Genomic DNA, 16,314 nt, shown 5'->3' with positions numbered 1-16,314 from the left:
CAAAGGTGACATCTGGAAATGTTTTGTTTTGTCCAACTAACAGCAGAAAACTCAAATATATTCAGTTTACTAACTAACACGACAAAGAAAATCAGCAAATTCAGATATTTGAGAGGTTAGAACCAGCAAATGTTTGACATTTGGGGTTAAAAAATGGCTAAGACAATTCTCAAGATAGTTGCAGATTAATTTTCTGTCATATGAATAATCAGATAATTGACTTATTGTTGTAGTTCTATTGAACATGCAATAAAAAAAACAAAACACTGCGGCTTTAATAAGAGCAAGGTTCTGCTTTTTTTATGTATAAAAACAACATTAGCATTCAGTAACTGCTCCCATCTATGAATACACAGTCATGCAGAGAAATCTCTTTTGTATGATGACTTTAGGACTGATAACTGGATTTGTGGGTAATGAATGGAAATCCCTGGTGGCCACATGGAGCGATTTTTCACCTCAGCTGTAACTGCTGACAGACACTATTTCTGAATACTCTACGACCCTCTCCATCACCGCTGCATCTCTCAGAGCATTTCTCCTCTTTCTCCCTCCATTAAATTGTAAATGAGTAAAAGCGCCTGTCTGCATCACACGAGGTGAGACCAGGTCACTGTTTTGAATTAAGTTGCAAGTCTTTGCAGTCAAATCACCAGTCAAGACTGACAAGTCCCAGGTCTTAAATTTAAGTTTATAAAAATCACGAGCGCTTTTTAAATTTTGTATTTATTTGTCAAAACAAGTCATCATTAGCTCATAGCATAGGCTGTATAAGAAAAATGGATGACACGACAGCTCCTAAAAAGTGTAGCCAAATCACCCCGATCACCCCCCTGGCGACCGGCTGCAGTACAGGTCATAGTCTCCGCCCCCCCTTCATGTTCGTGGGTGAGACATGGGCCAAACTAAAAACCGTCATGTATGTCAAATACATTTGTTTTTCCAAATATGGTTTCTGTCATTTAGATAAATCTTATCAAGCTGGTGTTTGTGGAAGTAGATTTGATGCATGATTGACAGCTGCGCGCTAACAGAACGCTCAGACGAGTGTATGTGCAGGAAATAGTGTGTGAGGTCGCTACTGTGCAGGCTGTGGCTCAGAACGACATCACCGTGGCAGGATGGCAGTGACGGTATCCGGGATATTTTGGTGTCATTTTTGTACAAGCGGAAGCGGAAACGCATCGTCCATCTTTATCATTAATGGCTCAGTTGAATGAGCTGGAAGCTGTTGTGTCTCTTAATTTTCAACCCGCACATTTTGCACACTGTAATTCGTTTTTTGCTGACATCCACATTAACAAAATCTTTTTTGTATTGAATTTTCTTCCAGCTAGAGCTCAGTAATGTTAAGTTAGTTCTTGTCCTGAGACTTGACTGGACGCCGTTGGAGCAGTTTAAAGCAGATCTGGGGAATTACGTGTCGACCTGCTGGTCGTGTATTGCATGAATTTGTTTGTTGTTTGTTGATTCAGTGAAAGAGGTGAAATCAATTCATTCTTGGCACAAATAAACAACATACTTCTTAATCTGGGGGCTTGAGGAAAGGCAACAAGTATTTTCAAGTCAAAAAGCTCAAGTCTAAGTGACATCACGAGTCATTGTTGTTGAAGTCCAAGTCGAGTTGCCAGTCTTTTCTGATTATGTCAGGTCATCAAATTTGTGACAAGTCTGACTCAAGTCCAAGTCCGAGTCTGCACAACGCACACTGTTGACACCGACAATAGAACGACACACACTCTCGTTTTTAAATGACAATATGTCTTTTATTTTCTATATTTTAAAGGTTTATTATTTACAAACAAAATAAACAAAAAAAAATCAAAAAGATTTTTTGACAAACACTGTTTGTCTGCATATTGTTGTAAGAAAGTTTACATTTACCTTTCTTTCGTCTGTATCAAGTAACCAACTGACAGTTTTTCTCTAAGCCTTGGATTACAGAAATGAGCTGAACAATGACCATGTGAGTGGCGTTTAAGGGGACCGAGCAGCTCGCCGTAGCTTCCGCCCCTCTCTCCACTGCGCATATCATCAGTAAACATATGAAACCTGTGGTCATCCAAACCAAATAAACATTTGGTTTGTCCTCGCTGGGCGTTGTTATTATTCTCAGTTCCTTTTTGCATCTCTTCTTGTTTTTCTTCTTCTCAAACCAACAAAACAACAAACAAAAAGAAATATACAAATATATGTGCTGGTTTGTTGAGTCTCTATACTGCTAATATGTAAGCTCGTTAGTTTGTGTTGTACATCACCATTAATGCCCATTCCAGTATGTTAGTTGTGATAGTGAAAAAAGCACATAGTTGGGAAGCTCTCCCTCCAAAGGCAAGTATCAAAAACAGCACAAAGCAACAGTGCTGCTGCTATCCATCTTGACTGTGTACTAGTTCCTATACACTATGGCATATTCACGATTAAGCGCTCTTCGTTGCAAACAGAACATCCCTCCTGCAGGATCAGGGCAGCGCAGCTTCTCAGGGATGTTGCTCCCTAACCAACTCCTTCAACATCTAACCTAGCTGAAAGAATCTGTACCTTTCCTCTTTTATTTATTATTAAATCAGAAAGTGCAATTCAAAAACAAAGACAATGAATGTTTCGCTTTGGCCAGTTTCTGTCCACACATCAATATTCAACCCAAACATCAGTGGCTAGCTACAAAGAAAGGTATAAAGGTGCTCCAATTTTACACAATGTCTCACTGAGCATGATATTACTGCTAAAGATTGCACTTTTTCCTTTTATTTTTTTAAACTGTACATGACCTCTTTAAATATTCTATATAGCTTGACCGAGAATGTTAAAAAAAAAAAAAAAACAACCTGCCTCTAGAAGTTCACATTGCAAGTAAAGATACCAATTGGATAAAGTTGAGACATTTGGCCATCGTCGCGTACTCCCTTCCTGTCTAAAAACACTGAGACATAGAACACATAGAGTATAGTAAGAATGAATGCGCAGTTGTGTGCAGAAGTGCCCCACCCCCCACCCCACCCCCACCCCCATACGCACCGAGCTCACACTCATAACAAAGGATGGAACATGGCTATAGTTTAGGCACAAATACTTAAGAATGTCCATGTGAAAAAGTCAATGCTTCTGTTCACACACAGAGAAACGTCTAGGCAGACAGACAATGAACAAAACATAATCTAACATTACATTTAACGTCAACATTTTTGAGATAGTATCTTTTTAAGTATTTGTGACAGTGCATGCTTTCATGACATTTGGTGGGTTGACTGTATTGGTACACTATCGACACAATCTGTAGCGGAGACTTGTAATCTTTTTAAAACGGCATCGTGGAGGGCTTAGTCACTTTGAACTGATGGGATGTTTCGGTGCCGCGAAAACGATGACTCCGCACGACTTGCGGCAAAGCGCTTTGTCAGGTTCGACTCGCCGTATGAAGGCCTCGTGCACAGGTCTGCTGTATGTGCAGGGAAATGGCCTATTAGCCGTGATGGCAGGCTTAGTTTAGTTGAGTCATCAAATACTTTTATTACCGTAAGATTAAAATATTCGACAAAGCTCTTACCCTTTTTGACAGAGTCACAATATTCTGGCTTGACCTTGCTTTCCTGCCTTAACATCAGTCCAGGTCAGTTTAGAGTGCCTGAGCCCACAGAATGGATTTACATGAGACAGAAACCTTAATGCAAACCAGCAATTCTTCATCCGACTTGCAGCAGCACAAATAAACCTCTCTGAAAGTGTCCCCACCTTCACACCTGAGCGCCTGGATACCTGAACCTAAAACGTGAGTTGAAAATGTCGTGCTGGGCTCTTCAGCTACAGTAATTGTGATATGACAGCGTACGGTACAGTTATACTCAAGAAGCATTTGGAAAGAAAAAAAAGGGTCTGATGAAAAAAAACGTAGGCCATATTCCCATATTTAAATGATAGATTTTAAAAATGATCAGTCCCTCCAGGATGTTGCAATCACACCAATTAATGCAAATTCAGCAAATCCCCATGAATCCTGCGTCCAATCACTGAACTGTATTGCAAATTTTACTATTAAAACAGGTAAAATCTAATTTCACTGTACAGCTGCACGCAGTGTATTGATTCACTCCGCTTCTCCTTGTCCCACTTTCTCTATAGCCGCATTTACATCGCCTTTTCAAGGTGGGAATATCAAGCCATAATGCTGCCTCGCCGCTCCGTATATAACATCCGACTGCGGAAAGGGGGGACAGAGTGGCCTCACCTTTGAGCTGGGAATGGACAGCAATGGTAGCAGTGCCATAATGAGGTCTGTGTGAGACAGAAAGCTGGAAAAAAAGGACCACGGGCAGCACAGGTGTGACATTTTAACAATGAGTTGATGTGTGCGACCCACCGTGGGAGGTTTAAAAAGAAGCTGTAGCAATTAACAGCTAACTCAAAGAGGAAGAACAGTGGCCACAATGTGTGCAAACTGGGAAAACAATGAGATTAAGAAGCTCTCCGAGCAGAGCACGAGATCAGCCGCCATAAAATAGAGAAGTTAACTGATTGTGTCTGACATGTTACGCCTTTGTTATTGTATAGAAAGTGCTGTCGTTGTGTATATTAGATGCCACTCGAGAGGCGGATGCTCGTGTGTTAAATGTTACGCCGTCACGCTCTTTTTGATCGCGGGATGCTGTGATGCAGTTTATAATCACACATAGAAGCAGAATGATGCACGTTTGGTCCCGTGTGAACCAAAAATGAAAAATGAAAGGGTGGTATAAAGGTGGGACTGCGGCCGTATAGTGTGATCTCTGTGTTCTTGCTGCAGGAGTGTGAGTTCCGCTTCTGGACGTTACACATGTAAAGAGACTGTGCTAAGTGTTAGCATCGCTTTAACACCAAACGATTATCAATGGGTCAAGCATTTTTGGTGTCGGTTTGGATTGTTGGGAGAAGCGCTGTGATGAATGGTAGCCGTAATTGCCCCTGCAATTACACTGACAAAAAGAAATAAAAACACCTGAAAACACTGCAACGTGCATTGTAATTTTTTTTTTTTAAAAGCTGCCTTAAAATCAGGCATTTCAGGATGCAGCGATGCCCCCAAAACCCACGAATTCCTGGAGGGACTGAATCCATTTGAGTGTAAACCAAAGAATCAACCTTAAATGATCCTCGGTAGTTTTTGGGAAATGAGGTGATTAGAAAAGACACATTTACCTATGATAGGATGACTGAAATAAATTTGTGTATCGTCTGCAAATATAATGACGTGAAATGAAAAACGACACCAGACCTAGGAACGGTATACAGAAACGGAGAGAGAGAGAGATTTTCTTGAATGTCCTCCGATCAGACATTTCCCAGCATCACGCAGTGCTAGCTATTGCATTAAGGTTTGCTCATCTCGTATGAAACATATGCAATTTGTCACTAAACCTTTTTCGCGTATAGATGATATCCAGGTTCCTGATAGAAGTAAGACATTGTTATGATAGAGAATGCACCACACAGTATCTGTAAATACTAGATCTACAAAACTATTTACAGCACACATATAGGTAATCTTTATGTCACAGTCTATTGCATAATGGTGATAATCTTTAGTTTATAAATATTATAAATATACACAGAATTTTTAAGCAACATTACGTAACATCTCAGCCATCTGAAATTAGAAATAGAAAACAATAGCATCCATCCATATCTTGCTCCACACTCCATTCTCCTCGGAAAGAAAAAACAAAAACAAAACAAAGAAAGCAGCATTTCTATTATCTATTCCCTTTGGACCCATAACACTGTCATGGTTTGTATGTGAGCCGCTGTGGGGATATAGTGGCTCAGCATACTGTATTTTTTGTTGCGGAGAGCAACATAACACTTAGTTACAGTATCTGTGTTTGTGTCTGAAATGAGGATTCAGGAAACTGGTGTGAGATTCATTTCAGGAGTGTGTGCTTTTTGAGATTATTTGTCAGAGTTGCTTGCATGTATAATTCCACAGTGGTGCCTAAAGCTGCTTAATAGGAGAGGACAATTTTTCTCTTTCTCAGTGGTAAAAACAAACAAAAAAAAAAAAGAAATATGAGTCATTGTCAGAATTCACAATGCATTCCAGCTTAAAAAAACAAAACAAAAAGCAAACAGAAAAGAAATAAATTAAAAAAAAACTTCATACATTGTATATAATTCTTAATATTTCTTTGAAAGGAAGACTCATGTTTATACTACAGCTTTTAAATTGCCATTGCCAAATATTTTAGTTGGATTTTACACACACAGTCACATGCACGCACCCTCTCACACACCCATACATACAGCTGTATATATATATATCTATATATATATACACACACACACACACACATATATATATATATGTATATATATATATATATATATATATACACACACACACACACACCACACACACACACACACACACACACACACACACACACATACATATATATATATGGCGTCAAAGAAAAGAGAGATGTATCTGTATAATATACATTCTTAAGTTTAGGGAGACAATGTGTCTAAAATATAATACAAGGGCTTGTATGTACAGGATTTCTATGAGGTTATTTTAGAAGAAAATTGGAGAGAAACAAAAAATGCTGAAGTTCCTCATCTTTATCTCTTTTGTTGTATCTCCATTTTTAAAAATGAATTGAAACATATTTTAGTTTAAAAAATGAAAAGGGAAAAATGGGATCATAAATTTGATGCAAAACGCATTTTGTCTTGCTCAGTCTCCGTACTGCTCAGGACAGAATCTCTCCTAGATCCGGGGGATTCCCTGTGCTGGGTCGAGGATGATGACGCTGCTGCCACCGCCGCTGCTGCTGCTGCCGCTGCGGCCGAGCGCACCGGGGGCAAGGCTCCTGACGACATCTGCCGGAATAAATTGACACGCTGGGGCACTGTGGTGCGGATGCCGCTCTGCAGATTCATTCCCTGGATCGCCGCCGCCGTCGGTGGCACAATGGAGGCCAGAGAGTCTCCTGAGGCTGGGTGCACTCTGGGCCCCAGAGATGTGTCATGTGGCAGTGATGGTTGGGAGGCCGATAAATGTCTGACATCTCGACTCAAGCTTCCCGACTGCAGAGCCTGTGTGCTCTTGTGGATGTCTCCCCGCTGAGGCGAGGGGACCTGCTGCTGCTGAGGTGAGGGCTGCTGCTGCTGCTGTGCTGCAGAGGCTGCGGCTGCAGAAGCTGCGGCTGCAGAGGCTGCGGCTGCAGAGGCTGCAGTTGACACAGCAGGCTGCTGGGCGAGCGGCGGCTGTGTGGGTAGAGATGGTTGAGCCATTGGCTGCTGGATAAGTGACAGCTGGGAGGCTGTGCGTGAGCCGTACTGGAAGCTCCGGCTAGCCAGAGGGGTCTGCACTGGTGGACTGCACATAGCAGCCGTGAAGGAGCAGGGTGACATGATCGCTCCTTGCTGCTGGAGCGGGGTCTGTGGGTTGACTAAGGAGGAATTGAGGTTGCCGTGGGAAAGACTGGGGGCGGGGTAAACCCCCTGCGCTGCAGCGGCGGCGGCGGCGGCGGCTGGCAGCATGCGGGCAGCAGAGGCATTGGCAATAGCTGAAGCACTGTAGGTCATGGGGACAGAGGACTGCTGGAGCTGATTGGTGCTGAAGGCAGTGGGGAAAGGAGGTTGGGCAGGCGAGTTAATGATGGAGTTTCCTGACATTGGTGTTGAGTTCATCCCGGTGACTGACTGCTTGCGGTCCACCATCATCACCATCTCCCGGTCCTGACGGATAATCTGCTTCAATATCTCGTTCTCCTGCGTGTTGAAAACGCCGGCGTTCAGATCCTTCTGGAACTTCTGCAGCAGCAATGAGTTCTTCTTCCCTGTTGGGGTGCAGTCAGGAGAGGTGAGCACATACAGCCATGGCAAACTTTGGTAGTCCTGAACCACAGGAAGAGGGCAGGAATAATAAAGATGCAGCTTGTATGTTTTAGAAGGAAAAACCTTTTGTCACCGCAAAATCAACAGAGGAGCTTCATCCTCTTGATTCCACGAAATTTAACAAATCCCTAATTTCATCTCTTACAAGCTGCATCCTTTCACGTCCACTCATGTTTGTCATATTGAATATAAATTGTGAAGGACACTGAATGGTAATGACTATGGGAAATATTCAGTCTGAGAGGTGTGGAGGACACATAAGGAGACAAAGATTACTGAAAGTGTGACGTTGTAGCGTCGACAGTGAGGGTGCTGATGTGGACAATGAGACACAGAAGATGAGTTGTACCCACACGTCACATTACTGGACAGCTTTTGTCAAAGAAAAGACAAAAAAAAAGTCTACACTCTAAGAATCAATTTAAAAGCCACAACACTTCTTAAATCACAAAAACAGCTCTGCTCAAACACACCACAAGGACAATTATTAAATCTATAAACAGGGTAACAATTAAAACAAGCAAAGAAAGAGATAAAGATGTATTCCTAACACACTACTACAGTGGGTACAGATTGTGAGTATAACTATACATTAAAAACCTTTATGTAAACTCATTTTACCACAGAATGCTGTTATCTTTATCATTCAAATCTGCATTGAATTCTCTCGAGATTTTCGTGATAAAATATACTTTAGAATTCATTTGTCTGCAAAATTAAATACGCTTTTCTTCAAAACAGTGAATTGCTTTAAAAGATGCTTTATTTCTGCCTTTTAAAGGGCATTTTGAGCCCACAGGCCTGTAAATCTTTCCCGGCCTGTCACAAGTCATAGCTCTTGATAATAAAAGCTTGACAGATGGCTTCTTTAAACACCGACCGTTTCTGTGGCTTTGGGAGCAAAACTGTGGTAAAATGCTGAGTGGTACTACAAGCATGATATATGTTCTTGAAACTGGTCTTTTGTAGAAAGAACAGCCACATTTGACCGTAATAATAATAACGCAGAATTTCATCTATTTAACATCTTTACTTTGAATGACTGCGTCCAAATCTATCTAGAGGATGTGTTTCCTGTAATTACCGCTGACCTCGTCTATCGACAGGCTGTGAAGCGTTACTTGTCCGTAAAGAAGACAGAGTTGACTTTAAGTGCGCTGAAGGCTTTAGCCACAGTCAATCAATCATTAAGCCTCGTCCTTGAGGGCAGAAGAGTTCTGCAGCAAATTTACAGTTGAGCAGCGTTTTCTGGATGGCTTTCTCCTCTCAAGGCTGCCAACAAGCCGTGCATTCAGCTATAAGACAGGATTGATGTTACGTTTTGCAGCCATCTCGACTGCAACAGTCACTACAGGGTCGGGTTCAGAGCTATTGCTAGCACCACGCATGTACTATGAGACTACAGTTAACTTACAATGCTGTTTTGATTGCATTTTTAAAGGTGACAGGGTCAAACTCTGTAGATCGGAAGGACAACACATATTTATTATTCCTCCAAATATAGCCTGTGAGGATCTCAGTGTTAGACACAGGGGTATTCTTAGGATTTGCTGTTCCCGCTGCCCTCCTGGCCTTTTCTTATTTCTCTCCTCCTCTAATCTCCCTTTGACATTTTATCCTCTTTTCTTCTCTTTCAGTTAAGTATGTGCAAAAGATAAGTAGACACTTACCAAATACTATAACAGACCTTTAGAGATATGTATATACAATCACATTTAAGTTATTTTAAGAAGCAAATCAGTCCACGTCACATCCTCTCCTACAAAGCTGTGATTTTCCATGCTACATTATGGCTACAACAACAACAAAAAATTATCTGAATGGTTGTGAAAGTCTATTGCACATTGGTAGAATATGTATGTATGTACTGTAACAATTTAAAGTCAAGATAAACTTTTATGAATTTAATCTTCAGCAGCACAGAGCTGAAGACTGACCTTGAAAAATACAATATTACTTAAACTATATCTCAGTAAATGTCCCTCTGTGTAATACTGTACACACACACACTTTTACAGTGATGTGTGAGTTTGATTTTTGCTGTAACACACACCCTTTTCTTATAAAAACACTGGCCTGCTCTGATCATTAATTTTTTTTTCTTACAGTGAAAATCTCTACAAAGGGATCTCTTGATAAACAGACCATTTATTATGGAGGCCGAAAAGTGACCAAAGTATCAATAGATAAATAAATGTATAAAAATTAATAAATACAAGAATAAATACATGAATATGGAAATAAATAAGCATGTGAATAAAACATAATAAATAAAAGAATAAATGAATAATAAATGCTGAAATAAATACATAAATGCTTAAAAAAGTAGGGCCACCTTCTTAATTTAGTATAAATGTAAATGTAAATAAATAAATGCATTTGTAGAAGTGTAGAAATAAATCTAAGATATTTTATATGTCCTGTTTGATTATCAATTTTTATTCATTTATTCTTTATTTATTTCACATTTTATTTTTTTATTCCTGTATTTATTTTATACATTTATTTATTTCCTGTTTTTATTCATATATTTATGTATTTACTTAAGTCATTTTTCGTCCTCCATACTTTCAACTTTGCCTTGTACTTTATCAGCAGTATTTTTGGTTCTCAATATTCTGGACTGATTTTCTAATGAAGTAGAACTTTCTGAACATGTCTGCAGCATACATTTTACCTGACCTATAAGCTAACTTTGAAACATTATGAGAAGATTGTAAAAAAAGTTATCTCTTACAATCAAAATGAAAACAAACAAACAAACAAAAACATAAACAAAATGTAAACACCACTTATGGGTAAAGAAATGCTTCATTGTTTTACATACAAAACTTGTGAATTTGAAATAAAAATTGATCAGCTATGGGTCAAATCACCAAAATAACATTATTACGTTACTGTGTAACTTATTTCTCTTTACTGGCACAATAGAACCAGTAAGATTAGTTTAATATAGAAACTTCACCAAACAATATAATTAAAAATAAAATTGAATATAATACATTAATTAACCCATATCTGACATCAAAAACATAACCGTTATAAAACAGTCTAAAAGCCAACTAACACACCAAACAAACAAAGAAAGAAACAAACAAGCAAAACACAAACATCATAATTTTCACAAACATCATATAAATAATGAAGGCTGTATTTGTTTAAAATAAAATACACAAATTTTGAGATTACAGAGATGCATTCAAGGCTTTACAGAGACACATTTTTTTCATTCTGACTCACAATGCAATTTTTTAAAAGTAATTTCACCAATAATTTGTAAAAAAAAAAAAAAAGAAAAAAAAAAAAGTGGTTTATTTTATTTTATGAGTCACTGCAGGAAATGTTTTTGTCTCCAGTTTCTTTAAAGGGATATTTTAATAATTATTTTAGAAAGAATAACTAATGAAAATGTGTGTGAGAAAATGATTCCTTGAGGATTAAATAAACTTTTGCTCAGCACATGTAGTTAACATGACATTACTGCAGCTCTGAGTCGAAATACAGTCAAAGACTTTTGATGAATTTCAGAAAAGCTTATCATATTTTCCCAAATTATTTACACAAAAGACAGAATTCATATTTCAAGCCAGACAATCAGAAACAAACTTTTGTTTTTCTATTGGTGAAAACATGAATAAATAATGAAATGGGATTTCTGCATGTAACAAAAAGAGTGTGTGGCATTGCATTAGTAAAGTTTTTACTAATCTGCAGACATGGTTTCGTTTGTGAATACACTTTGAACAAAGGGTTCAAAGATTAAATCAAAATAAATGTCACACCAATAGAGCTCAGCATGTGTTCGCTAATAATTATTCTGTGAAAACTCTTGAAAAATAAACATGAGCATGTGACACTGAATGAGATATCTTTTGTTTCTTTGATTGTCTTAGTTGTTGACATTTTGAATGTGTCCATCAAAACATCTGCAGGACTGGTGTGGGTGACTTGAGTTATGTGTCACTGATGCAGGAATTAAACAGTTAATGTAACCTCCAGTAAGAGGTCAAACTCTTGGAGGATGACTTTGAGACCGGATCCATTTAGCAAGCCTCTACAGGTCAATTTGTCCCTGTTCGAATATTGGAATTGGAATAAAGTGTTTACCTGATGCCTACTCGTCGGCCAGGACACTCTTGAAAACGAGATGTGCTCGTCTCAAGACGGACTCCTGGTCAAATAATTTTTAGATAGATAAAAGATAATGTCAAATGTGCAACACGTTATTGGTTTCAAAGCATGGTTACTTTTCTTCTTTCCTTTTTAGAGCAAGACAAGCATGTAACCAAATGCAGTTCATATATAGAAACGATACAACCAGCACGGATCATGACAAAGTATCTTCCCTCGTATGAGACAAAACCCCCTTCATGGTTAGTCTGAAAGGATGGATCGAATCTATATCACTCTGAGGAGTGTCAGTCAGAGTGGGCAGCTTTTTGTTTTGTCACATTTGGTGAAAACCTATCTCAGCTGGTAGCTCTCATAAAAAGGGCAAATGTAGATTTGGACAGTTGAGGCCAAAATGGCGTTCGGTGTGTTGTGATGGGACTTCAGTACAGGGCAAAGAAAGCTTTTTTATTTTTATAATGCTAGTCCAAAAAAACCCGCAACCTCGTCTCCTGTGAATTACACTCATATGCAGCTATTTCACAATTAGTTATTTGTGTTGAGTTCATGTGGAAGAAGTGGGAGGACGTTTGTTTAGCACAGGGGAAAAATGTGGGTGTTGACGTACACGTAGATAAAAGTCAAAAGCAAGAGATGGACGTTTGTGTCCTGCATCAGTTGGATAGAGACTGATGATGGACATTTAGTAGATTTGTTTAATATTAAAGGGACAGTTCACCCCAAAATCAAAAAATACATATTTTTCCTCCTTTTTGTCGTGCTATTAATCAGTCTAGATAGTTTTGGTGTGAGTTGCTGAGTGTTGGAGATATCAGCTGTAGAGATGTCTGACTTCTCTCCAGTATAATGGAACGAGATGGCATTCGGCTTGTGGTGCTCAAAATACCAAAAATAAATAAATTTAAAAGACTCAACAGCGATGTCTCTTCCCAGAAATCATGACCTGGTTACTCAAGGTAATCCACAGACCTTATTTTAAGCAGTTTCATGTAGGAATATTTTGTTTCTACGGAACCACACCCACCAACCGAATCACCACACTGAAGGAAGTGTGCATCTACTGCTAACTCACCTAGCATCACGGAGCTAGCTAACACTGCAGCTCAGCCGAGGGGGCCGAAATGAATGTTTACATCTAAAATATGACTCACTAGGTACCCTCCTCCAGCAGTTTAGGACGCCAGGGACGGTGTGCCAACTTATGCTTGTTACATGCATTGCGTCTTTTTAAAATACACTTCCGTTTTTACAGGAACTGTACAGTTTCTGCTCGCAAAATGCATAGTATTTTTCAAAATAAACTTACAATGCAGCTAAAAGAAAACTTTGGTTTTATGTTTACTTCATTAGGTTTGGGAACAAAAGTACATTGATAAGTTTAGAAAAAAAAACACTATGGATAATAACATCATGTTGCTAATACTTGTTGCTAACGTTATATATATCTCTTCTAGTGTAGCATGCAACATATACTTGCACACTTTGTTGTTAATAAAATAACTGAAATGACTTTTGGTTTCACACAGGAAACGAACAGCGGGCTCCCAGATGAAAGTCCTGAGTTTGTTTTACAAATCCTATCCCCACTTTCTCGCTCTTTATAATATGGTCACTGCGACAGAAAGTGCTGCCACTTGGTGTATTTCATACCGCCACTAAGGGTGCCTCTGTGCAATGCTATTCAAAGTCGCAGGCCACTGATCAAACATCAAGATCTGACAGGCTGGGAATGAGCCTGAGCTGGAGTGTCATATTCAAGAGAAGGCAGACGTCTCTACAGCCGATTTCTCCACCACTCATAGAAAAACACTTTAGATTGATAAACAGCACTACAGGTAAGAGGAAAAATATGTACTTTTGATTTTGGCTTGGTATGTCCCTTTAACTTTTGCAGACAGGGTATGAACTTTAGTTTAAACATTTTGCTTTTTTTGTGAGATATTTAGATAAATGCAGTCATCCAGCCACCATTTTGTCCCCCCCCAAAAACAGTTTACATATGAACGTAATTCTGAGGAGAAAAGGTTGTCTCAACAGAGCGGTCTTGTTCCAAATCTTTTGTTCGTCGCTGACTTGCCTGACACAATGTTATTTCAATGTCGAGTCAACACTCGGGTTGTAAAGCAATTCAATATCGATGTGCCTGTGTCAGGCAAAGTAATACACAAATAGAAAGCCATGACAAAGAAAAACAACAATAACAGATAGAAAAGTAGATACAGACTTCAAGCTTTAACCACTGATATGAGACATTAGCACGCTGTCATAATGCAAATTCAATTTAACTTATGTAGTTCAGGTAATATTGTGTTTTGGTTAATGTAAAAGGAAAACAAGTCACCAAATATAATGGTTTCTGATGTTATCGGCAGGGAAAAAGTTTGTTGTTTGTCTTATCGTTTTTAACGATGAGCTGCTTAGCTTGAACATGTGGCAGCCATAAAAACAAATGATAAAAATCATTTCTCAAGTAGTTCATTTAACTAATTCCACTTCTTCCAACATGAAAAAATAATGATTGATTAGCAGTAAAAGATTATTAATTTTTGTATTTCTGTGTGACAAAAGCCAAAAGCAGAATTCTATGAAACAGCAGGATTGATGTTTTCACCACCGATAATGTGTCGCCTTAATAGCAAATATTTGTTTACGTAGAGGGTAGGGATGTCAGTTTAGTTTAATTTGACTTTCAATACGCTGACACCCATTAAACAGTAACTAACCAGTTAATTAAAAAGAAAAACAAACAAAAAGAAAAGCCTTTCAGGTGCTGCATTGCCACAGTGAGCTTTAGCACCTGCATTTAAAATGTCTATCTATGTAGAGGTGGTCTCCCTGTCTCCAGCTCACCCGTGTGAGTATGCAGGTTTTTGACTGAAAAACGTGATGACATAGTCAACAATGCTAAAGGGGTTTAACGGCTTAAAATCATACTCACCAGGTTGGGTGAGACGGAAGGGTGGGCACAATGTTTCCATAACAACGCTGTTGGGTCAAACTGTCACTAGCTGATGTCACTAGCGCCAAATGAGTAGCTCTGCTAGCTAGCTGGTTCCTATTTGTCGACTGACATATGTAACAGGTCAAAAATATTCTCAGCGGTTGACCGGTTAATGGTTAACCGTTGACATCCCCATCAGAGAAAATCCGTCTGCTATTAAAAAATTAAGTTTTGTGTTTGCTTGGTGTCACAGGTGGAAATGAATTAGTCAAACTGTTGTCAGAATTTTCAAAAATATCTTTGCTCACTGCCTCGCTGACAGCATACAGTAGCTGAGTAAAAAGAAAACCATAATGTACTGTAAGGATTGAACGTGTGCTATTTACGTGTGTTTATACATTAGTGTGTTTTCAATCTGAACCTGCCTTTTCCAAGTTTTGACATATTGTCATTTTATGTTTTTATTAAATGGGGATAAGGTACTAGATCTTCAGTTATGTCTGAGATCTCAATACATGCTGAAAATAATCCTCATTATACACTTTAGGCATACTGAATAAATCCATCTTTTCCTTGAATGTGACACTGAGATGTCCATGAAAACGGATTCATATAAAAATGTTGATAAAAGGAGCAAATTATCATTTCAAAAATATATTTCTAATGCAGCAGAACATAAGCGAAGACAAAGTCAGTCAGGTTAAACAAAAATGATCCTTTTAGAAAACACTTTCATATTATCATATTCTACATGTTTAATTTATCAGTGTTTCAGTTCCAATCAAAGTATGAGAGCAGACTGAAGGATAAGGAGTGGGAGAATTTGCAACATAAGGGTCAATGCAACCAATTATTGCCCTGTTTGTACTCCATACATGTGCCCCTTTTTTAAACTCTAACAAATATAAGTGTGTCTGAAACATTATCAGTCTATTTCAGCTATAATCTGTCATGGCCAGGTTCTTCTAGAAATCAAACAGTGAAAATAAGGAAGCGTTGTAGATGAGGAGCTGAATGAAACTATACAGGGTCCTGCCTGATGGATGGACCGGATATCTAGAGCCTCCCTGATGTCACCTGGCCCTGCTCTTTGTTTCTTTTACAGGTTGATTTTTGAGGACTCTGATATGGGGTGGGGTGCTGCTCATACCCAGGAGTGCAGATGAGTGGAAAGAGGGCCAGACACACATGCATGTGAGGTTAGCTTCCATCCACTCGCTGACATCCAGTGGGGGGGTCAACACCAAGCCAACGAGGGGGCGAACTGACTCCCTCCCGGACAGCGACATGCACTGCCTTCCAGTTAATCCAACCACAAAACTCTACTTTGGTTCTTTAGAAGGATTAATGCTGGTTACAACAAATTT

General features: G+C 39.0%; 1 protein-coding gene across 1 annotated transcript in view; it reads right to left on the bottom strand.

Annotated features, from left to right (window-relative positions):
• Positions 1-1,739: 1,739 nt before the first annotated feature.
• The window catches only part of hcn1 (hyperpolarization activated cyclic nucleotide-gated potassium channel 1), an 87,733-nt gene continuing 73,158 nt past the window's right edge, over positions 1,740-16,314 (bottom strand). Inside the window, exon 8 of the mRNA XM_042509368.2 lies at positions 1,740-7,817. Within this exon, the coding sequence (XP_042365302.2) occupies positions 6,676-7,817 (1,142 nt within the window). The 3' untranslated portion in view covers positions 1,740-6,675. The remainder of the gene's footprint in view (positions 7,818-16,314) is intronic.

Source organism: Plectropomus leopardus, chromosome 20, assembly GCF_026936395.1.
Source record: "Plectropomus leopardus strain MGB_pleo_1.0 chromosome 20, ASM2693639v1, whole genome shotgun sequence".
Lineage (NCBI taxonomy): Eukaryota > Metazoa > Chordata > Actinopteri > Perciformes > Serranidae > Plectropomus > Plectropomus leopardus.
The sequence above is the reverse complement of the archived record's forward strand: the minus strand, read 5'-3'. Positions and strand labels throughout refer to the sequence as shown.